The sequence below is a fragment of the Prionailurus viverrinus genome, chromosome E1, assembly GCF_022837055.1.
Source record: "Prionailurus viverrinus isolate Anna chromosome E1, UM_Priviv_1.0, whole genome shotgun sequence".
Classification (NCBI taxonomy): domain Eukaryota; kingdom Metazoa; phylum Chordata; class Mammalia; order Carnivora; family Felidae; genus Prionailurus; species Prionailurus viverrinus.
In genome coordinates, this window is record NC_062574.1 from 1,532,281 (window position 1) to 1,557,560 (window position 25,280).

Consider the following 25,280-nt stretch of genomic DNA (forward strand, 5'->3'; position numbering starts at 1 on the left):
AGAGGGGCCGCCAGCCAGCCCGGCAGCGAGCTCTAACTGCTCACCAGAGGAAGCACTGCCGGGACGTCGCACGCACACACGGAAGGCGCCACACGTCACCTTGACAAGGACACACCGCTGCACAGGGTTGAAAGCGGTGCTTCATCAACTCAAGGTTAGAACAAGCTTGAGGAGGGAGCGTTAACAAAGTCAGAGAAACACACTGAAGACCCAGACGTAACTTTTCTCAAGACACACAACATACACTCAAACACTGACGCTGTGCAAAATGTATCATCTACCTCAGTAGACTATACTTTCTTGAAGACGCAAACCCTATCTCAGGCGTCCCAAGCTCCACGGTGATGTGCAGAGTGCCACCAGGCCCGGACAGAACACCAGCCTTCCCAACTCCTCGTGAGCCTACGCAGGAACAAAATCAAACAGAGAGAGGCCCGCCTACAAGTCACAAGAAAACGGAGCCCCATCCCACACTGTAGTCAGCAAGCCTTTCCAAGTCGGGGCTGGATCGGTGAGGCCTAGGAACGCTGCCTCCTACACAATGCTGGCTGTCCAACGTCTCTGACCACAACTCACAACAAGGAACATACTTCAGGGCGCCTGGGGGGCTCAGCCAGTTGAGCGCCTGACTCTTGATTTGGGCTCAGGTCATGATCTCTCATGGGATTGAACCCCACGTTGGGCTCCGTGCAGAGTGGCCTGACAGCAAGACGCCTGCTTGGGATTCTCTCTCCGTCCCTCTCTCTGGCCCTCCCTCACTAGTGTGTGCTCTCTCTCTTTCAAAAATAAATAAAAACTTTTTTAAAAATTTATTTTATATCACTTTATACATAACACATATATGTCACTGAAACAAAATATTTCATGCAACTATACTTAACTGAAACTTACAAATATAATATACTGTTATTTCCCAATTTTCCATTTTATTCCTTTTTTTAAAAGTGCTGGTCACGGCCCGCTTAATTTTTTTAATCCATCGAAGGGTTATATAAACCTATAGTCTGAATAACACCACTCCAGGACAGTGATCTTCAAAGTGGGGAACATGTACGCCTGGAGATACGCGAAGATTTTCCAAGGATTCACAGACACATGATGTCTTAAAGGAATCAACTTCTAGATCCTCACCTCGCATAAATACTCTTCCCCAAAGCACAGCGGTATTTAAGTACAGATTCTTCCCGTCCATCTCCCTTTTCTCGACACCCTTTCTCCTGTGTAACAAAAGACGGGTTTCCTGAATGTTCTATGAGTCACTGCCCTGTTGTGTAAAAACTCCTTTGTGGTATCAAACCAGAGGGACGATCTAAAATACCAACATCACGGGGGCACCTGGGTGGCTCAGTGGGTTAAGCGCCCAACTTCAGCTCAGGTCATAATCTCACAGTTCACGGGTTCAGGCCCCGCGTCGGGCTCTGCGCTGACAGCTCGGAGCCTGGAACCTGCTTCGGATTCTGTGTCTCCCTCTCTCTCTCTCTCTCTGCCCCTCCCTCACCTGTGTTGTGTCTCTCTCAAAAAGGAATAAACATTAAAATAATGATAATAAACTATCAATGTCAGTAATAAAGTGAATGACTAACGACTGGGCAACAAATCTTCTGGTGGGTTAGGTGACTGCAGAGTCTGCTTTCAACAAAACTGAAGGAGGCCTAACTGAGCTGCCAGCCAACAGAGCAAGAGTATTTTTGAAGCTGGGCACTATGTGGCTTGACACAGAATTCAGAGAGTTCAGAGAATGGAGTAATATTCACTGCAAAATAGGGGTGCCTGGGTGGCTCAGTCGGTTAAGCATCTGACGCTCCATTTCAGCTCAGGTCATGATCTCACAGTTTGTGGGTTTGATCGCTGCACTGGGCTCTGTGCTGACAACGTGGCGCCTGCTTGGGATTCTGGCTCTCTCGCTCTCTCCCTCTCTCCCCACCACCTGCACTCTCTCTCTCAAAATAAGTTAAAATATAATAATCATCACTGTAAAATAAAATTTATATTTCCATCTACTTATTTATGAGACTAAGGGTTCTCAGCACTCATATACATGTTTTTAAAAATGAAACTTACCTTTTTCTAGAAGTAAATATAATTCACCCAGAGGACAGGACTTAATTAGGAGGGAGACCCAATTATATCTCATAAGACCTACATTTCCAGGGGTGCCTGGGTAGCTCAGTTCGTGAAGCGTGTGGCTCTTGATATCAGTTCAGGTCATGGTCCCAGGGATCCCTGATCCCAGGGTTGTGGGATCAAGCCCCACGTCGGGCTCTGCACTAAGCGCGGAGCCTGCTTAAGACTCTCTCTCCCTCCTCCCCTCTGCCCCTCTCCCCCACTTTCACATACTCTCTAAATAATCGTCTTCTTAAAGTAAAGACCTGCATCTCCAGTACTTTCTACACTTTACTTTTTAAATGTGCAAAATATTTATGGAGTGAGCAGCTGCACACTTATTAATAACTGTAATGATGACTCAGTACAGAAGATATTTACATGCATATTTTTCTTTTTTTTTTTTTATGTTTATTTATTACTGAGAGACAGAGAGACACAGAGCATGAGCAGGGGAGGAGCAGAGAGAGGGAGACACAGAATCCGAAGCAGGCTTCAGGCTCCGAGCTCTCAGCAGAGAGCCCGACGCGGGGCTCGAACTCACAAAATGCAATCACGACCTGAGCCGAAGTCGGTCGCCTAACCGACTGAGCCAGCCAGGTGCCCTAGATGTGTATTTTTCTTATAGTGAAGTCTGACCAAATGTTCTTTAAATGGCTTTCAAGCACCAAATATTAACGGCGGTTCTCAAAGTGTGGTCCCTGCACCAATAGCATCAGCATCACCTGGAAATGTACTAGAAGTGTAAATTCTAGGATCTCGCAAACCCAATGGATCAGAAGCTCTGGGGGTAGAGACCAGCAATCTATGTTTTAACAAACCTTGCAATTAAATTCCGATGCATAGTCGAGTTGGTGTTCCAAAAAAATAAATAAATAACCACCACCACCACCACCAAACACACAATTTTTTAGAATAAAATTCTGAGGGAGATGTAAACATGAAAACCTAACACCAGGATGGAAAAAAATATAACATTTCTGCTAAAGAGCTTATTCAAAGTTTTTTTTTTTTAATGAATGGTGACAGATATTAAATCACTATGACTGATTCCACTGATATGTTTAAGAGCATGAAGTTTTCACTTAAATTCTTAGTGCTGACAATATGATAGAATCAACACCTTTTAAATTTTTGAATAAAAAACTTGAAACGTCAACTTAAAAAAATGGTGTGAGGGGTGTATATAAATAACTATTTCGTGGAGTGAATACATTTAAAAACAGGACGATCACCAGCCTAGAGCAGCGGTTCCCAGACTGTGGTCCTTGGGTGGCAGTACCGGGGTCACCTGCAAGCTTATCAGAAATGCAAATTCTCGGGGCGCCTGGGTGGCGCAGTCGGTTAAGCGTCCGACTTCAGCCAGGTCACGATCTCACGGTCCGGGAGTTCGAGCCCCACCTCGGGCTCTGGGCTGATGGCTCAGAGCCTGGAGCCTGTTTCCGATTCTGTGTCTCCCTCTCTCTCTGCCCCTCCCCCGTTCATGCTCTGTCTCTCTCTGTCCCAAAAATAAATAAACGTTGAAAAAAAAATTAAAAAAAAAAAAAAGAAAAATGCAAATTCTCAGGCCCCACCCCAACATGCTGTGTTCTAACGAGCTCTCCAGGTGACTGCGATCCACGTGACCGTTTGAAAGCCACTGGTCCACACCAGAACACTGGTTCCCAAAATCTGCCGTGCATCTGAATCACCTTCAGCACTGGCTGCTGGACCCTTAGACCAGAGTTGCTGATTCAGTTAAGTGTGAGAGAGGACCCCAAATCTCACACTTGTAACAGGTTTCCTAGGCGACAGCGATGCTGATGCTATTAACGCGATCACGCTGTGGGAAGCGCCAGGCTGGACGGCTGTGGAAACCACAGGTCAGTGCCCCACGGGTACCCCTCTCCTTACCCTTCAGATCCAGTCCCCCTCGACATGCTCCCACGGATCTGCCTTGTACACTCTCCCTCCGTCCTCACTCGAGTTCACGTTCTAGGAGTTAAAGGTCCGTGTGACTCTGGCTCCTCTTTTACACCCGCCACCCAGGCACAATGTGGGCCTCACGGCGGATACTGTCCTTCCTGGTAGGCAAGGGAACGTCTGCCGGAGAAACTCCAGGAAGCGTCAGGACATGGTGTGGCAGGGCTCTTCCTGCAACACCCACGAGCCTGCTCTGCTCTGCTCTGCCTGGGGCTCCCGCTCAGGTACTAAGGGCACCCAGAGCCCTGTGTCCCAGGATGGTGCAGTCTGCCTGCCTTAAACATCATCACTAAGGTGGACAGACAAGGAAAAACCCAAACGCTGCATTTTTCAACCTGTTTTATCAATTCCATTCTTAACCCTAGCCTCTAAATAGACTTTTATTTTATAATGTAAGTACAAATAAAATCAAGGCTTATTCAATGATAATATTAACATTGTACCACCAAGAAACTCAACATTTTAAGGCACTCTTAGTATGGGGGGTTAGACAGAGACTTAGGAACTTACCCTCTTTAGCCAAATATAACTCTTTAAATTTTGCTCTCTTTTGATTAAATTCTTGCTCAAGCTGCTGCTGTGCACGTAAAAATTCTGCATTAATTTTTTCCAATTCTGCTACCCGTTGCTGAAGAGAAACTGGAAAAAAAAATACTAGTTAACAAGTAATAACTTTTATTTATAAATTAAATTACAAGAATAAGCATTCTAGCTACACATTTCTATAACGAAACAGTCAAACTTCTTCTGAAGATCCAATATATTCTAGAAAATTCTAATTTTCACCTCTACTAGACTTAATACACACTACAAATGAATCATAAAGTGCAACAGCATATATAAGGAGAACCACATAAGGCAAATTTCCCTAAAGAGAGCTTCTCAAGTTCCTTGGTATAACTGACAGAATGTCAGTCTACTTCTGGAGTTATTAAATACTGGATTGATTACTTGGGCTATTTATCCCGCAAATAAACCCACTGCCAACCTTGCGGGCTCTGGTTCCTCTTGAGCGTTCTGAGCAAAATGAAATGGGCTCTCTGATTAGGGCAGTCACAGCAGCCTGAACTACTCTCCCAATTTCGGGATGATTCACTATCATTGTACTAAAATCACAATCGAAAACCCTTTCACAGAGAAAGGATACAGAACCAGACGTTATGCATGAACTCTCAATTACAGGGAGCTCCTCCGGTTTCCAGATTAATGCAGACCATGGTGTGGCAGAGGCCGGGACACACGTTCAGTTCAGGGGCTTATCTTCTGGCCGCGGCTGATTAAATAAATGCCCATCCTGAGCAAACCCAGACATTCTTCTGGTTCAAGCACCGGGTGGGCAATCCAGAAGCACAACCCCACCTCCTCCTCTGCCCCAACAGCAAGCCAGCCACAAAGCAATCACCCTAGTCCCTCCGGGGGACACCAACTGGTCCTAATGCCACCACTACCCAAACACCAAGGCCAGCAGAGGCCCCAGTTCTCCAGCACAAACCACTCCAGATAATGATGGTTTGCTCACAACGTTAACCGCGATCTGAAATGATCTCTGAAGGCCCTACCTTCCCCCAACGCAGTACTCAATGTAATGGAGAGCTACTTTCCTAGTACACAGAAAAAGACTGGGAAAAAATGCACCAATGATTTTAGATAAATCCTAGAGGGACTAACAGATTGGGGCTGATTAAATTTCTTCCATGTGGTTCCCAAAGTTCTCTAGGACTCCTCTGATAATAAAGAATGAACTAAAACCAGTCTCTAAAACCATGTTCCTTCCCTCCATATCTTCAGACCAGCCTCACTACAAATCTGACAGTACAGACGAAATCCAGGTCTGAAAGGGGAAGTGGCTGCTACTCTGAGTTCCACTGTTTGCGATTACATGTAAGGAGTCATTCCGAGGAGCAAGTATCTAGGGTCCTTAAGTCAAAGCAAAGAATGACATCTGGTCATTGGAAGATCTGCTGACCTCTGGAAAAAAAGAGGGATGGAGAATCCACTGGAGAGGGAAATAACGCAGTTATCTCGCACTTACTCTCTGAAATCAGGAAGGAAACTTGTTCTCTGTGCTATTTACTTCTCTTGGTATTTTTACTGTCCAAATCCCAGTTGTTAAATAAACAAGTTCTGCACTTAACACTGTAATACTACTTGGAGCTACTGATGACTGTGTGAGGTCAGGAAGAGCGCTGCGGAACCCAGAGAAAAGGAAAAGCAATGTCCTCTGTCCTTCCTTTTTCCTAACAACTGCCCGATCCCTCCCCTACCTTCCACCAGAACACGCACACAAATGGCCGTAACTTTCAACATTACATCTAGGAACTGAAGCCGGTGAACCAATAAAAACTGAAATGCAGCATTCAACGGTGCAGCCACACCTTCGTGTGTCTCCACCACTCCCGGCCTGCCCCGGCCCCAAGTTCAGGCACAGTCCGTGCCCGTGGGCCTGGCCGCCTCTCTAACCCTCTCTCCGGCTTCGCTTCGGGGCAGTTTCAAGTCCAGGGATCGTGACCCCTTGGAGGTCACACCCACTGCCTTATTAGCATTTGTTGTTTTAATTAAAACGCTTTAAATCCACCTCAAGTACTTATGTTAATAAGGCACCTCTACAACAAAGACAAAGGCCAGAACAACTTCTTTTTCTTAAAACAAGACCACCTCTGCTGCTGTACCTGGGGAACCAGCTCGGCCTGCACAAGACAGCAGGAGGGTGCACGTGGGCACGTCCTCTTGCCGGAGCAGCCGACCACAGATTAAACGGAAATGAGCTCTCATCACACAAAAGATTACACAGTTCTCCTAACACAGTCACCAGCAAGTTTACAGTAACTAGCTAACAGCTCATGTTAAAAGGACTCAGCCCAGCATTTAGAAAGAAACTGATAAACATTAGCTGTAATTATTAAACTAGCGGTACTTATCTAACAAAGACAGAAAACAGGCAGAGCGATCAAGTGACATGTATGCAGCCACAAAAGACCAGAAGTCACTTCCAACCTCCTGATCCTGACTCAGTTCCCGTGCTTAGACGCCCAGCTCATGCCTGTCCCTATGACCATGAATCTTCATGGCGTCATGAACAAAACTCAGTAGAAACGCCAGACCTCAACAATATTATGCCTTCTGTAACTTAGCGGCCAAGAGCTATTAGTGTATCGACCTTCTTTAACCACTCGACACATGCTGCACACTATTACCTTCGTTTGGGTAATAAGGAAAAGGGGGGCGCCCATTGGCTCCGTTGGTAGTGTGTGACTCCTGATCTCGGGGTTGTGAGTTCAAGCCCCACGATGAGTGTAGACACTACCTACAAATAAAATCTTTAAAAAAAAAAAAAAAAAGGGGGGGGGAAACTATCTCCTGCAATGGCTACTTTTAATGCTTGCCCAAAGGGGGAAAGTTGTCATTATCAATTACTCAAAATGTCTGAGATAAGCAACCATACAGAAAGGAAAAAGAAAAAAAAGAATAATCTGGTAAATAAATGAAGAGAAGAGTCAGTACCTCTTAGATATATCTCCTTCCCCAATCTTGACATGAATGCAAGAACATGTAATAACCCAAAAATACTTTTAGGTCCTGAGCTGTGTCCCACACTCTTATGTTCCTCTAACACTGTATTAAATTTGATAAGACACAACAACAGGAGAAGAAACCAGTCTAAGTCAAATAGTGCAACAGAATCTTTTTGTTTAAACATGTTCAAGATCCAAAGAAACACCTATTTCAAGGAAAAAAAAAAAAAGATGTAACTTCAGTAAAACAAAAGACCAAACACTTTCTGTAACTCAGAAATCTTAATTTGTGCATAAATGGGTAAAATGAAACTATTAAGTATGGTAGGAGTGTCCATCCCGTGGAATAATACCAAGCCAGAAAAATTATATTAAATAAAAAGAACAAAATACAAAAGTATACAACAAAACATGAGCTATGCAAAAATACACAGGAAAAAAAAAACTGGAAAGAATATGCCAAATTACATTCAGAGGAGCTGCCTCTCTGAATCGAAGAGTAATTACAATTATAAATTACACTGATCACACTGATTTAAATTAAAAGGTAATGAAGTGACTCATCTTTTTCTTAAATTTTCATGATTATGACTTCATCTGACTGCTACATCCCAATCTCTCTGCTCAAAAAAAGGGCACATAATTTACTTCAGTGATCTTAAAATGTTTTAACACAATAAATAATCATTTTTTTTAAAACTACATTTCTATTTTCCCAGGACAATTTGCTACAATAGATAAATTTCCTAAAAAGGCAAAACCTCTTGGTTTCGGTTTCAGAAGTGGCCTTCTAGCTAGCAAACTGCCTTCTCTGGCTGCTCTAAAAACTCACCATGTCCAACTTCTTTCAGGGATTACTAAAAATGACTATTCCCACACTACATCTACCCACGGAACTGTGCTTTGTTTAGGCTAATATTTCAGTAACAACCCCCCCCCCCCCCGAGGAAACGTGGAGTGGGTGGGGCCGACTGGGAATCTAGCTTCCCCGCGGATAACTGCGCTGCGGTCAACAACCGTTCCACGGTGTTGGAGCAAACGGACGTGGCCTGTGGAATCACTTCGTCCACATGACTGAATAATCGTAATTCTTCAGTACAAGAGAAAGTCGTCATTTCACTTCACACAATCCCACTTCATTCTAGGTAATCTCCAAAACATCGGACTTTAGCAACTTTAAGTAAAAACTGCATCCTTCTACCCTTGGCCATTTACTCACATAAACCAGTTCTGAAACAGAGGAACATCTGGCTAAGAAGTATACGCGGAACACCCTCCTAGCCCCTCCTTCCGTGAATCAGAGCGAGAAACCTTACTTTGTCTTACTTTTTTCTTTGTTGCAAGTCTCAAAGCACTTGGGCGTCCAAATACTTCAGGTAAAAGAACACTTTTAAGATGATGTGTTTCAAATAAGAAAGCCAATTGTTTCCCACGTAAAGGTTAGTGGGCATTTGTGTAAACTACCCAAAGACATCATGAATCTGGGAAAGGTATCAACTCAAAGAACAAACTGGCACCAAATGTTCACTCATTCAGAGGGAAAATGAGATCACGAAAAAGGGTTAAGGAAGAGATTCTTCAACGAGAGAGAAGTGGAATTAAAGAGAAGAAAGGATGGAAAACCTGATGTGGGGGAGGAAAGACGGGGGTAGAGGTGGGAGGAATTAAGAAGACATAAGAATACACTGTCATTTTCAGCCTCCCTAAAGAGAGTGATGATCGAAATTCATGAATAACCACCAGGCACCTGCAGTGTGGAATCCTCTGGGTCTCCTTTAGTTCTGGGTTACTGAGTAGGAACAATCAGACGATCATAGTTCTGCAAGGATTTCAGAGATTACTCTAGTCCAGTATATTTCAGACTGAGCCTCCATCTATCAATGAGTTGTTGAATTTAGTGATTAGCAACCTAACTGCACTAGTTTAAAACTAATGCAATATAGGGGCGCCTGGGTGACCCAGTCCATTAGGCATCCGGCTTCAGCTCAGGTCATGATCTCACGGCTTGTGAGTTTGAGCCCCACATCGGGCTCTGTGCTGACAGCTCGGAGCCTGGAGCCTGTTTCGGATTCTGTGTCTCCCTCTCTCTCTGCCCCTCTCCCACTCACACTCGGTCTCTCTCTCAAAAATAAACTAATAATAAAATAATTAAAATAACAAATAATAAATAAAATAATAATAAAATAATAAAACTAATGAAAAATAACAAAATATCAGCAACACACTCAATATGGGTATATGTTGGGGCGCCTGGGTGGCTCGGTCGGTTAAGCGTCCGACTTCAGCCAGGTCCCGATCTCGCGGTCTGTGAGTTCGAGCCCCGCGTCGGGCTCTGGGCTGATGGCTCAGAGCCTGGAGCCTGTTTCCGATTCTGTGTCTCCCTCTCTCTCTGCCCCTCCCCCGTTCATGCTCTGTCTCTCTCTGTCCCAAAAATAAATAAACGTTGAAAAAAAAATTTTTTTAATAAATAAATAAACTAATAATAAAGTAATTAAAATAACAATAAATAAAATAATAATAAAATAATAAAACTAATGAAAAATAACAAAATATCAGCAACACACTCAATATGGGTATATGTTGGGGCGCCTGGGTGGCTCGGTCGGTTAAGCGTCCGACTTCAGCTCAGGTCATGGTCTCACGGTCCGTGAGTTCGAGCCCCGCGTCAGGCTCCGTGCTGACGGCTCAGAGCCTGGAGCCTGTTTCGGATTCTGTGTCTCCCTCTCTCTGCCCCTCCCCTGTTCATGCTCTGTCTCTCTGTCTCAAAAATAAATAAACGCCAAAAAAATTCTTTTTAAATATATGGGTATATGTGATTTCATGAAATCCGTATCTCAGACCCTCACACATTTATACTGGGTCGTAACAGAAAATGAGATTCCTACTACAGAGAAAGGTCAAAATAGTCTGAAAACCACCACCTCCTAACTCATCCAGGACTCCATTCCTACCATATCACAGACAGGCAGTCATATGGCTTCCACATGAACATAAAACTAGTAACTCACTTCACTGCCTCATGGGGCAGACAGTTCCACTGTGCAGATATTAGATTACTAAACTCCCCTCTTCCCTTGGATAACTGGTCATCTGTTAGAAACACCTATTTTCAGGGGCACCTGGGTGGCTCAGTCAGTTAAGCGTCTGACTTTGGCCTAGGTCATGATCTCACAATTTGTGGGTTCAAGCCCCACATCGGGCTCTGTGCCAACAGCTCACGGCCTGGAGCCTGCTTCGGATTTTGTGTCTCCCTCCCTCTCTGCCCCTCGTCTGCTCATGCTCTGTCTCTCAAAAATAAACAAATGTTAAAAAAAAAAAAAAAAAAAAAAAACAGAAAAGAAAAGAAAATACCTATTTTCAGGAGTGCCTAGGTGGCTCAATGGGTTGAGGGTCCAACTTTGGCTCAGGTCATGGTCTTGTGGTTCGTGGGTTCGAGCCCCATGTCGGGCTCTGTGTTGACGGCTCAGAGCCTGGAGCCTGCTTCCGTTTCTGTGTCTCCCTCTCCCTCTGCCCCTCCCCTGCCCATACTCTGTCTCTCAAAAAATAAAACGTAAAAAAGAAAAAAAATGTAAATATATATGTGTGTATAGGTGTGTGTGTATATGTATATATGTATATATTTTTTCTTTTTTTAGGAATAACCCTAAATTGGCTTCCTCAGAGATCTTACTTAGCTCTACCCTACAGAATGAGGAACATGTCTACTATTTGATATCTCACATCTGTCCTCTCCTTTCTTCGCCCGATGAAATACCTCCTGACCCTTTAATAATTTCTAAATTCTTCATGATCTCAGTTGCTCTCCCCACATATTACAGTCAAAATTCTGCATAAAATAGGACACTCTGATCCTAACACATTACCAACATAGAGTGTAGTAGAAATACTGTTATCTAGGAACTATTCCCTTGATAGTGTAGCCCAAATTTACCCTAGCTTTCTTTGACCACAACCCCATACTTCCATTCTTAGCCCATGAGATTAATGTAATTCAACACTGTCCTCAAACCCTTTTTCTCTGAACTTCAAACACGCCAAGGCCCCCTCCAACCTACACCTGGTACAGTTGAAGCCATGTGGCAGAGTTCTGTTTTTATTTTTGTTCTTTTTTTTTAATGTTTATTTATTTGGAGGGGGGGGGAGAGAGTGTGCATGCGTGAGTGCTGGGGAAGGGAAGAGAGAGAGGGAGATAGGGGATCCCAAGCAGGCATCCCGCTGACAGCAGAGAGCCTAATGAGGGGCTCGAACTCAAGAACCTGAGCCAAAGTCGGACACTTAACTGACTAAACCACCCAAGCGCCCATTTTTGTTCTTGTTCTTAAAACAAAGTTTTAAGTTAGAACCAAAGATAGAGCCCATTAGCACATCACTTAAGATCCGGGTGTAGGTTGATATTAGTATCAAATCACAATTCTTTATCTAATCCATGATTTTGTAACAGTGTAGCCAAACATATTATTCAAATTCAAAGATAAGGGGCACCTGGGTGGCTCAGTCAGTTGAGTGTCCTTAAGCATACAAATCTGGATTTTGGCTCAGGTCATGATCTCACAACCAATGTGAGATTAAGCATCCGTCACACCGTGGGCGTGGAATCTGCTTAAGATTCTCTCCCTCTACCCTCCCCCAGTGCACATATTCTCTGTCTAAAGACAATAAAAAAATAAATAAATAATAATAATAATAAAATAAAACTCAAATATAAGCTATGTACAATTTAGGAGTGAGAAAAGAAATTGTGCCTCAACCCAAAGCCAAGCTTTCATTATGCGAACCGGGGCAAAGGTTCAACCTTTCGAAGATTTCATTAAAATAAAAACGACACCCATTTTGAAGACTGCCACGTGCTCTGAGGATTAGAAATACCATCATACAAAAGCAAGTTACACATAACAAGTATCAAATGATACTTATTGTTAACTTCAGAATTTAATAGTTTCAGGTTCAAAATTCTGCTAAAAAAATAGAGATCTTCATTTGGCTCACTTGTTCTAGAGATTCTGCCTAGTGATAACTACAAAATCACTTTATTTCCTAAAATTCTCGTAAGCCACTTGTTCAATAATCTGGTTTTTTTAATGTTCCAGAAATTATATTCAAGCGCAGTTACCAACTAAGACAAGCATGTAAACGAAGCTTTGAGAAGAAGTGAAATATACAAAATAACTATGAACCAAAAAATGGGGATTTCCCTGACTGTTCGGCAGGCAAACAATGAAGCATAAACTATACTCCAGGCTCTATTCCTGCATCACTATAATAAGCCTACAAGGCTACCCTCTACCACGTACTCCCACTTGGCATAAACAATGTACAGCATGAAAAAAGTCTCAGTTGCCAAACAAGAATAACTTCAGAAATAAGCCAACTACACGGCTGAAATAAACTCTGAGCATTTATGAATACTAGTCAAGATATACAAAACCGTGCGAGCAACATCACGTGCATTTTACCAGGTAGCTTTTAAATCGCCTTCATTTCTAATGGCCTGTAGTTCAGCTGCCATTACTGTCGAACGCTGGTGTTCAACAGCGGATACACGTATGCGTGGATAAAAATGGGCTGCTAATCTATTCAGTCTGTACAAACTGGTGTTATTCTATTTCCCAAGGGTTTCAAACACCATATGATGCCAAGCCAGATGGAAAAGCATGACTGCCACTGGACTGATCAACAGGTGTATCTTCTAACTTTGGATATTGAAATATCTTAGTTGCCACTTACAAGACAAAAAAGGCTACTCAAAATTTAACATCTGGCTTACTTAAGGAAATGGCCAAAGGAATTCAGTTTTCTGCCTGTAACTCTAGTGGCATTCAGAAGCACAACTACATGAGGCCACTTAGGGACGTGGATTAGGACTCCCAAAAATTCACTACCAGTGGAGTTAGACTTAATCCTTATTTTGACCCTGAATTTACCAAGTGCTGGTAAGGCTGCTGGAGGGAACGCATAACAGTACAATCACTTCCGAAGAGTCTGGCTGTGTCTTATAAACGCACACTTACCCTGTGCTCCACCAATCCTACAAACAAACACATATTTCCACACAAAGATTCGTGTACAAGCGCTCACAGGAGCCTTACTTATAAAAGCCAAAAGTTGGAAACAACCAGTCAGTTAAGCATCTCTTAGTTTCAGCTCAGGTAATGATCTCACAGGTCGTGAGCTCAAGCCCCGAGTTGGGCTCTGTGCTGGCAGCGTGGAGCCTGCTTGGGATTCTCTCCCCACCACCGCCCCGCCCTCTCTCTCTCAAAAATAAACAAACTTAAAAAAAAAAAAGCTGGGTTTAGCCTCCCCATGGTGGAAGAAGTGATGGGACAAGTGTGGTGGCGGGAGGAGGCGCCCACCCACGCGCCCCTTGGTGGCTCCTCAGGGACCTCTGTTTGTGGTGGCGGTGGAGATACAAAATGGGGCAGATTCTCAACTTGACAGAAAACAGAGCCTCTGCATAAGACCCCAATCAGCCAACACATTAATTTTGGCCTGAGAAGACCAAGCAGAGGACCCAGTCAAGCCTGCCCAGACTTCTGACTTCTGGAATTGTGAGGGCTACTTCAATGAACAAATCAAAGCACAGCTGGTGGAGGGTCCAAAACATCACTACAAGTGGGGAGATACAGCCACCAGAGTCACAATAACAGAGAGCAGGAAACACACTCCAAAAAACACCTCCTGAAGGGCCAGGCCCTGGACGGTGTAGGACCCCTCTGTGATACAGCAGTGCTTGCAGGCAGGACACGTAACAAGCTTTCACAATACATAAGGGACAGAAAACTAGCCAAAATGATGAAACGGAAGAGTTCTCAAAAGAAATTCCAGGAAGAAATGACAGCTAAAGAAATGATCAACACAGATACGAACAATATATCTGATCAAGAATTTAGAGTAACAGTCATAAGATTAATCGCTGAGCTTGAAAAAAGCATAGAAGACAGCACAGAATCCATTGCTACAGAGATCAAGGAACTAAACGACAGTCATGATGAGTTAAAAAATGCTACAAATGAGGTGCAAAATAAAATGGAGGCAGCCACAGTGCAGAATGAAGAGGCAGAGGGGAGAATGGGTGAATGAGAAGATAAAATTATGGAAAAAGAGGAAGCTGAGAAAAAGATTAAAAAAATTCCGGATCACGAGGGGAGAGTTAGAGAACTAAGTGATTCAATGAAACGGAACAATATCCGTATCATAGGAGTTCCAGAAGAAGAAGAGAGAGAGAAAGGGGCAGAAGGTGTACTTGAACAAATCAGAGCTGAGAACTTCCTGATCTGGGGAAGGAAACAGACACTGAAATCCAAGAGGCACAGAGAACTCCCTTCAGACGTAACTTGAATCGATCTGCACGACATATCACAGTGTAACTGGCAAAATACAAGGATAAAGAGAGAATTCTGAAAGCATCCAGGGATAAACGGGCCTTAACATACAAAGGTAGACACATAAGGGTAGTAGCAGACATATCTACTGAAACTTGGCAGGCCAGAAAGGAATGGCAGGAAATTCTCAATGTGATGAACAGGAAAAATATGCAGCCAAGAATCCTTTACCCAACAAGTCTGTCATTCAGAATAGAAGGAGAGAGAAAGGTTTTCCCAGACAAAGTCTGAAGGAATTCATCACCACTAAACCAGCCCTACAAGAGATCCTAAGGGGGACTCTGTAAGTGGAATGTTGCAAAGACCACAAAGGACCAGAGACTTCACTACAAGGATGAAACCTACAGATATCACAATGACTCTAAACCCGTATCTTTCAATAATAACACTGAATGTAAATGGACTAAACACTCCAATCAAAAAACATAGGGTACCTGAAAGGATTAAAAAAAAAAAAAAAAGACCCATCTATTTGCTATCTACAAGAGACTCATTTTAGACCTGAGGACACCTTCAGATTGAAAGTGAGGGGATGGAGGGGTGCCTGGGTGGCTCAGTCGGTTAAGCATCCGACTACAGCTCAGGTCATGATCTCACAGTTTGTGAGTTCGAGCCCTGCATCAGGCTCTGCGCTGACAGCTGCTTGGAGCCTGAAGCCTGCTTCTGTGTCTCTCACTCTGACCCTCCTCCTCTCCTTCCCTCCCTCTCTCAAAAATAAGTAAACATTAAAAAAAAAAATTGAAAGTGAGGGGATAGAGAACCATGCTACTGGAAGTCAGAAGAAAGCTGGAGTAGCCATACTTATATCAGAAAGCTAGATTTTAAACTGAAGTCTATAACAAGAGATGAAGAAGGGCATTATATCATAATTACAGGGTCTATCCATCAGGAAGAGCTAACAACAATTATAAATGTTTATGCATCCAATTTGGCATCAGCCAAATATACAAAACAATCACAAACATTAAGTAACCTTATTGATAAGAATACAGTAACAGCAGGTGACTTTAATGTTCCACTTACAACAATGGACAGATCACCTAGGCAGAAAATCAATAAAGAAACAATGGCCCTGAATGATACACCTGACCAGATGGACTTGACAGATATATTCAGAACTTTTCATCCAAAGCAGAATACACATTCTTCTCAAATACATGTGGAACACTCTCCAAGACAGATCACATACTGGGTCACAAAACAGCCCTCAATAACTATAAAAGAACTGAGATCACACCATGCACATTTTCAGATCACAATGCTATGAAACATGAAATCAACCGCAGGAAAAAGTTTGGAAAACCTCCAAATGCATGGAAGTTAAAGAACATCCTACTAAAGAATGAATGGGTCAACCAGATAATTAAAGAAGAAGTTAAAAAATATACGGAAGCAAATGAAAATGAAAACACGACAGTCCAAACTATTCGGGATGCAGCAAAGGCAGTCCTAACAGGAAAATACATTACAATCCAGGCCTATCTCAAGAAATAAGAAAAATCCCAAATACAAAATCTAACAGCACACCTAAAGGAACTAGAAGCAGAACAGCAAAGAAACCCCAAGGCCAGCAGCAGAAGAGAAATAATAAAGATTAGAGCAGAAATAAACAATACAGAATAAAAACAAAAACAAAAACAAAAACCAGAACAGATTGGTGAAACTAAGAGCTGGTTTTTTGAAAAAATAAACAAAATTGATAAACCCCTAGCCAGACTTCTCAAAAAGAAGAGAGGGCCCAAATAGGTAAAAACATGAATGAAATTGGACTTATCACAACCAACCCCTCAGAAATACAATTATCAGAAAATATGATAAAAAGTATATGCCAACAAACTAGACAATCTGAAAGAAATGGACAAATTCCTACACACCCACACACTACCAAAACTCAAACGGGAAGAAATAGAAAATTTGAACAGACCCAGAAGTAGTTAAAAATTGAATCAGTTATCAAAAATCTCCCAAGAAATAAGAGTCCTGAGCCAGAGGGCTTCCCAGGGGAATTCTACCAGACATTTAAAGCAGAGTTAATACCTATCCTTCTCAAGCTGTTCCAAAAAACAAAAATAGAAGAAAAGCTTCTGTACTCATTCTATGAAGCCAGCATTACCTTGATTCCAAACCGGACAGAGACCCCATAAAAAAGGAAAATTACAGGCCAATATCCCTGAGGAACATGGATGCAAAAATTCTCAACAAGATACTAGCAAACTGAATTCATCAGCATATAAAAAGAATTATTCACCACGATCAAGTGGGATTCATTACTGGGCTGCAGGGCTGGTTCAATATCCGCAAATCAATCAACGTGATACATCACATTAATAGAAGAAAGGATAAGAACCATACTTTCCTGTCAATAGATGCAGAAAAAGCATTTGACAAAATACAGCATCCTTTCTTAATAAAAACCCTCAGAAAGTCAGGATAGAAGGAACATACCTTAACATCATAAAAGGCGTATATGAAAAGCCCACAGCTAATAACATCCTCAATGGGGAAAACCTGAGAGCTTCCCCGCCCCCGCAGAGATCAGGAACATGACAGGGATGTCCACTCTCACCACTGTTAACATAGTTTTGGAAGTCCTAGCATCAGCAGTCAGACAACAAAATGAAATAAAAGGCATCAAAAGTGGCAAAGAAGAAGTCAAACTTTCACTTTTCGCAGATGACATGATACTCTACATGGAAAACCTGAAAGATTCCATCAAAAAGCTGCTAGAACTGATACATGAATTCAGCAAAGTCACAGGATACAAAATTAATGTACAGAAATCGGTTGCATTTCTATATACCAATAATGAAGCAACAGAAAGAGAAATCAAGAAACTGATCCCATTTACAATTGTACCAGGAACCAGAAGATACCCAGGAATAAACCTAACCAAAGATGTAAAAGATCTGTATGCTGAAAACTACAGAAAACTTATGAAGGAAACTGAAAAAGACAAAGAAATGGAAAAAACATCCCATACTTATGAATTGGAAGAATAAATATTGTTAAAGCATCAATATTACCTGGCACAAAAACGGACTTTCAGATCAATGGAACAGAATAGAGAACCCAGAAATGGACCCACAAACGTATGGCCAACTAATCTTTGACAAAGCAGGAAAGAATATCCAATGGAATAAAAATCTCTTCAGCAAGTGGTGCTGGGAAAACTGGACAGTGACATGTAGAAAAGAATGAACCTGGACCACTTTCTTACACCAGACACAAAAATAAACTCAAAATGGATGAAGGACCTAAATGTAAGACAGAAAGCCATCAAAATCCTCGAGGACAAGGCAGGCAAAAACCTCTTTGGTCTTGGCGGCAGCAACTTCTTACTCAACACGTCTCTGGAGGCAAGGGAAACAAAAGCAAAAATGAACTACTGGGAGCTCATCAAAATAAAAAGCTTCTGCACAGCAAAGGAAACAATCAGCAAAACTAAAAGGCAACTGACAGAATGAGAGAAAATATTTGCAAACAACATGTTAGATAAAGGGTTAGTATCCAAAATCTATAAAGAACTTATCAAACTCAACACCCCAAAACAAATAATCCAGTGAAGAAATGGGCAAAAGACAGGAACAGACACTTCTCCAAAGAAGACATCCAGATGGCCAACCGACACAGGAAAAAATGCTCAACATCACTCATCATCCAGGAAATGCAAATCAAAACCACAATGAGATACCACCTGACACCTGTCAAAATGGCTCACATGAACAACTCAGGCAACAACGGATGTTGGCGAGGATGCAGAGAAAGAGGATCTCTTTTGCGCTGCTGGTGGGAATGCAAGCTGGTGCAGCTCCTCTGGAAAACAGTATGGAGGTTCCTCAAAAACTTAAAAATAGAACTACCCTACGACCCAGCAACTGCACTACTAGGCGTTTATCCAAGGGATACAGGTGTGCTGCTTCAAAGGGGCACATGCACCCCAATGTTTACAGCAGCCCTATCGACAATAGCCAAAGTATGGAAAGAGCCCAAATGTCCATCGATGGATGAATGGATAAAGAAGATGGGGTATGTATGTATGTATGTATGTGTATATATATACATACATACATACATATATATATACATGTATACATATATGTATGTATACATATATATATATATAAACATACACACACATATATGTATACATATATATACAATGGAGTGTTACTCGGCAATCAAAAAGAAGGAAATCTTGCCATTTGCAACTACGTGGCTAGAACTAGAGGGTATTATGCTAAGCGAAATTAGTCAGAGAAAGACAAATACCGTATGACTTCACTCATGAGGAGTTTAAGGCACAGAACAGATGAACATAAGGGAAGGAAAGCAAAAATAATATAAAAACAGGGAGGGGTACAAAACATAAGAGACTCTTAAATACGGAGAACAGAGGGTTACTGGAGGGATTGTGGGAGGGGGGATGGGCTAAATGGGGAAGGGACACTAAGGAATCTTCTCCTGAAATCATTGTTGCACTATATGCTAACTAATTTGGATGTAAGTTAAAAGAATAAAATCTAAAAAAAAAAAAAAAAAGTCAATACTACCAAAGTAATCTACACATTCAATGCAATCCCAATCAAAATTGTACTGGCATTCTTCTCAAAGCTAGAACAAACAATCCTAAAATTTGCATGGAACCACAAAAGACCCTGAATAGCCAAACTAATGTTGAAAAAGAAAACCAAGGGGGAGGCATTACAATCCCAGACTTTAGTCTCTACTACAAAGCTGTAATCATCAAGACAGTATGGTATTGGCACAAAAACAGACACACAGACCAATGGAATAGAATAGAGAACCCAGAATCGGACCCACAAATGTATGGCCAACTAATTTTTGACAAAGCAGAAGAGTATCCGATGGAAAAAAGACAGTCTCTTTAGCAAATGGTGCTGGGAGAACTGGACAGCAACATGCAGAAGGATGAAACTAGACCACTTTCTTACACCATACACAAAAACAAACTCAAAATGGATGAAAGACCTAAATGTGAGACAGGAAACCATCAAAACCCTACAGGAGAAAACAGGCAAAAACCTCTTTGACCTTGGCCGCAGCAACTTCTTTCTCGACACGTCTCCAAAAGCAAGGGAATTAAAAGCAAAAATGAACTATCGGGGACCTCATCAAGATAAAAAGCTTCTGAACTGCAAAGGAAACAATCAACAATATTAAAAGGCAACCAATGGAATGGGAAAAGATATTCGCAAATGACATACCGGATAAAGGGCTAGTATCCAAAATCTATAAAGAACTCACCAAACTCCACACCCGAAAAACAAATAATCCAGTGAAGAAATGGGCAGAAAACATGAATAGACACTTCTCCAAAGAAGACTTCAAGATGGCCAACAGACACGTGAAACTATGCTCAATGTCAATCATCATCAGGGAAATACAAATCAAAGCCACACTGAGATACCACCCCACACGGGTCAGAGTGGCTAAAATTAACAACTCAGGAAACAACAGATGCTGGCGAGGATGTGGAGAAACGGGAACCCTCTTGCACTGTTGGTGGGAATGCAAACTGGTGCAGCCGCTCTGGAAAACAGCGTGGAGGTTCTTCAGAAAATTAAAAACAGAGCTACCCTAAGACCCAGCAATAGCACTGCTAGGAATTTACCCAAAGGATACAGGAGTGCTGATGCATAGGGGCACTTGTACCCTAATGTTTACAGCAGCATTTTCAACAACAGCCAAATTATGGAAAGAGCCCAAGTGTCCACCAACCGATGAATGGATAAGAAAATTGTGGTTTATATACACAATGGACTACTACTTGGCAAGAAGAAAGAATGAAAAATCATCCCATTTGCAGCAACGTGGATGGAACCGGAGGGTATTATGCTAAGTGAAATAAGTCAGAGAAAGACTGATATCATATGTTTTCACTCATACGTGGAACCTGAGAAACTTTAACAGAAGACCATGGGGGAAGGGAAGTGGAGAAAACAGTTACAAACAGAGAGGGAGGGAGGCAAACCATAAGAGACTCTTAAATACAGAGAACAAACTGAGGGTGGCTGGGGGTGGGTGGGAGGAAGGGGGAAACGGGTGATTGGCACTGAGGAGGGCATTTGTTGGGATGAGCAACGGGTGTTACATGTAAGTGATGAATCACGACAATCTACCTCCAAAACCAAGAGCACGTTGTACATGGTGTATATTAGCCACTTTGGCAATAAATTATACTTAAGATAAATGGACATTGTCAGAAGAAATAAACATTAAAAAATAAAATATTCCAACAGAAATAAAATGAAATGTAAAAACAAAAGTTGGAAATAGCCCACTATAAATGCACAAATAATGATGTACACGTACAATGAAATGCTGTTCCGCGACCAGGAGGAAAGAGTACTGACACACACGACAGGAAATCTCGAGAACATCACGCCCAGGAGAGAGACCAAACAAAAAGTGTGATTCCACCTACATGAAATTCTAGGCAGGCACAACCGCAGTGACAGCAGGCAGGCCGGCACGTGCCCACAAGCAGGGGCAGGAGCAGGTTCAAAAGGACAGGATGCAGCTTTTTAGGGTAAAATCTTCCAGAACGTGGTCATGGTGATGGTTACAGAAGTGCCGGTATTTGTGAAAACTCATGAAAATATACCGTTAGAATCACTATATTTCAGTGTATGCAGACATTATTTTAAAATCAACTTTAGGGGCGCCTGGGTGGCTCAGTTGGTTGAGCGTCCGACTTCGGCTCAGGTCACGATCTCACAGTTCGTGGGTTCGAGCCCCGCATCGGGCTCTGTGCTGACAGCTTGGAGCCTGGAGCTTGTTTCGGATTCTGTGTCTCCCTCTCTCTCTGCCCCAACCCCACTCGCACTCTGTCTCTCTGTCTGTCTCTCTCAAAAATAAACATTAAAAATTTTTTTTTAAAAATAAAATAAAATCAACTTTACTGAGGTAGGACTTAAAAACTGCAAGAATAAATTAGTGCTTTGTAACAGAAGTGACTTCCTCACCAGGCCAACTTTATTGTCCTCACAGCACTTCCCACCATCCACAATCCTGAGGACGTAAATACCGGTCCTTACTGGAAACGGCGAGAACACAGACGTTCGCCTCGCTGCTGCCTGGAACTGTGGCTGGCACACAGAAGGTGTTTAAGAAACACTTACTAAATGAAGAAGGGCACAAGTGAGCAGCAGGGTGAAAACCCACCGAGGAAGAGGGACACGAGTCACGACTTTAAAACACAGCGAGGATCTGGAGAAGCCGGGAGAGAAGAGTACTCGCCGGGAATGATCAGAGATGAAGGGAGTGCGGACGGCACACACGCATCCAAGAGCAAATGCCTCTGGTTTGCAGACAACAGGGACTCTCCCCACACAGCACAGAGCCCCCTCGAGCTCCTTCTCGGGCTGTGTCCCCACACAGATGGCCACCAGCCCCATGCGGCCACCGCACACCTGAAATGTGACTGTCTGAGCTGAACTAAGTATGTTAAGTGTGAAATGTATTTGGAACTTTCAAAGCTTTAGTACAAAACTATCTAAAATACCTCAATAATGTCTCTAGTGATCACATGTAAAAGTTACAACATCTGGAATATGCAGGGGTAAATAAAATACATTGTTAAAATTAATCTCCACAGAAAGTTATACACAAACGTCCACAGCAGCATTGTTTTAACAGCCAAAAAAAGGAAACCCAATGCTCATCGACTGAAGAATGGATCAACAGAATGTGGTACTCATAGCAAAGAAGATCATTTATCCGTGAAAAGGAACTCAGTCCCAACACGCTGGAAGGTGGATGGCCCCCGAAAACGTCATGCTAACTGAATGACACCAGGCACCAAAAGCTACATAGAGTCTGATTCTAAGTAATGCCCGAAAACAGGAAGACCCGTAGAGACTGAGAGAGGAGGTAAGTGGGTGCCAGGGTCTGCGGGAGGCAGGGTAGGGAGGGGAGTGGCTGCGGGTGGTCCAGGGGCTTTTTCTGAGGTGACAAGATTCTCCCAGAATTAGTGGTGATGGGCGCATGGCTCTGCAGAAATTCTAAAATCCAGAGAACCCTACGCTCTAAAACGGGTGAATACAATGGCACGTGAACGGAATCGATAAAGCTGTTGTTTTAAAAAACTAACGTCGCCTGTTTTTCCACTGGGAGGTTTGTTTGGTTTTGGTTTTTCACCCTTTTACCGTGGCTGCTAGAAAACCTCCATCTCTGTGGCCGGGACTGCCCCTCGGGGCTTGCTGGGCTCCCCGGCCATCCGGGCCCCCGTCCTGACCTCTGCCTCTCCGACCCCCTCGTTCTCCCAATCCGCCAGCCCTCTCCAAGTGGCCCTGTCCTTCGCGGCCGACTGGGACCCCGAGGTCAGCGGTCCTGGAACCCTGGCGCTCTCACCCGGCACACTGCCGCTCGGCTGCAGTCTGCAGGCCGCTACTGCTCTCAGGAGAGGAAGTGGGGCTGCCCTGGAACATCCCTCGGCCGGGCAGACGTTCCCTGGGGCCCGCCACTGACGTCCCCACGGCCGCCCGCCATCCCATCTTTCCAACAGCCTCTCCGCCTCCAGAGACCGCGGCTCCCCGGAGGCCCGTCCTCCCACAAAACCAGAAGCCCCTCAGAGGAGACGCGCTCGAACGCGACCCCAGACCCGAGCCGGGAGGAGGGAGGAAAGGAGGTTCCGCTCCGGCTCCCGCGAGGCCGTCAGCGGCTGGCCCGGTGGGGGGGGGCACCGTGGGAAGTGGAGCTCCATGCGCTTGGCAGCAGCACAGAAAACAGCCGCCTGCCAGGCCAGTCCTGCAGCAGCTTCCTGCTGTCCCCCTCAAACTGGGCCCGGAGCATGACCGTCGAAGTGTGGCTTTGAGACCACAGGATCACCACTGCCTGGGAACTCATTACAAGCGCAAATCCGGGGCACTGGGTGGCTCAGTCGGTTGAGCATCCGACTTCGGCTCAGGTCATGATCTCACAGCTCGTGAGTTCGAGCCCTGTGTCAGGCTCTGTGCTGATAGCTCAGAGCCTGGAGCCTGTTTCAGATTCTGTGTCTCCCTTTCTCTCTCTGCGCCAACCCACTTGCATTCTGTCTGTCTCTCTCTCTCTCAAAAATAAACAAACGTTAAAAAATAATAATAATAATAATAATAATAATAATAATAATAAGGGCGCAAATCCTCAGAGCCAATCCCAGACCCTGGAATCAGAAATTCTGGGCATGGGGCCCTTAGATTCATGCTAAAGGCTGAGAACCAGTGGCCTGGGACTTACTTCTCCCGCCCTCCCGAGGACTCTGTCAACTACCTCCTATCTTCTCTGAGGTGCCCTGTGGCCTGAAAGCAAACAGTTGTGTTCGCAGCAGAGAACACGGAGAGGACACAGCACACCGCCACTCCCACCACCATCTCGGAGAGGCTGCTCGTGGGGCGCTGGGCATGGACTTAAAAAATTAATCCACAAGGAAGGAACACTGGTTAAAAGACACGAAATGCCCTGGAAAAATCTGCTTATCACCAATCTGGTTGGTTTAGTTCATAACACTACGTGGGGGGCACGTATGGACTTCCTTCCAGAGAGTACATATGAAGAGGTACCAAAGAGAGGAAGAGGTGGATGGGGGGGACTTCAGCTCCCGGAAACAGTAACACACATGCTCAGCAGGCAAGTCAAGGCTGCCATCAGTGCTGACGACACGACCGGCCCCAGCGAGGGTGGCACCCTACCCTGGGTGGTCCTCTTCCGAAAACCCACCATGCTAGTCTAACCATGAGGAAAACGTGGGACAGACTGCAACTGGGGAGACAGTCTACAAAACACCTGACCAGTCCTTCCTGACAACGGTAAGCTCACCAAAAACAAAGTCAGAGAAACTGTCAGTCCAGCGAGAGGAGAAACAGGGACTAAATGTAATATGCTATCCAGACAGGGTCTAGGCACACGGAAAGGACACTGAGAAAAAGCTGAGGAAATTTGAACACACCGTGGACTTTGGTTCAGAATAACGTATCACCATTAAGTTCACTAACTTGACGAACGTACCATTCTAAAGCACGCTGTTATTAACGGAGGACACTGCGTGTGCTGCATAAAAACTCTGTACCCTCTTCCCAACTTTTCTGTGAGTCCACAACTATCCTCAAATAAAGTTTATTTTTAAAAATGCTACAGGTTAAACCTTGGTCTTCAAATTCAAAAAAATGAATGCCTTTATTGAAGCTTTAACTAGAGGTTTGGCCACACTGACCACGCAGCAAAGCCCGAATACCCCTCCACACACAACCACCGCCCTGCCGTCCCACCCCCAGTCTTCACAGTTAAGAAGAATGAAAAACAGATGCATTTAAATACTTAGCTGAGA

At 43.6% G+C, this 25,280-nt stretch overlaps 1 protein-coding gene across 2 annotated transcripts in view; it reads right to left on the reverse strand.

Annotated features, from left to right (window-relative positions):
• RABEP1 (rabaptin, RAB GTPase binding effector protein 1) overlaps nt 1–25,280 on the reverse strand; it is a 102,634-nt gene that overhangs the window by 56,636 nt on the left and 20,718 nt on the right. The window contains exon 2 of one of the 2 annotated variants that reach the window (XM_047832214.1): nt 4,576–4,704. The exons of the other annotated variant lie outside the window; for it this stretch is intronic. Coding sequence (XP_047688170.1) covers nt 4,576–4,704 — 129 coding nt within the window. The remainder of the gene's footprint in view (nt 1–4,575; nt 4,705–25,280) is intronic. 2 annotated transcript variants of the gene reach the window in all.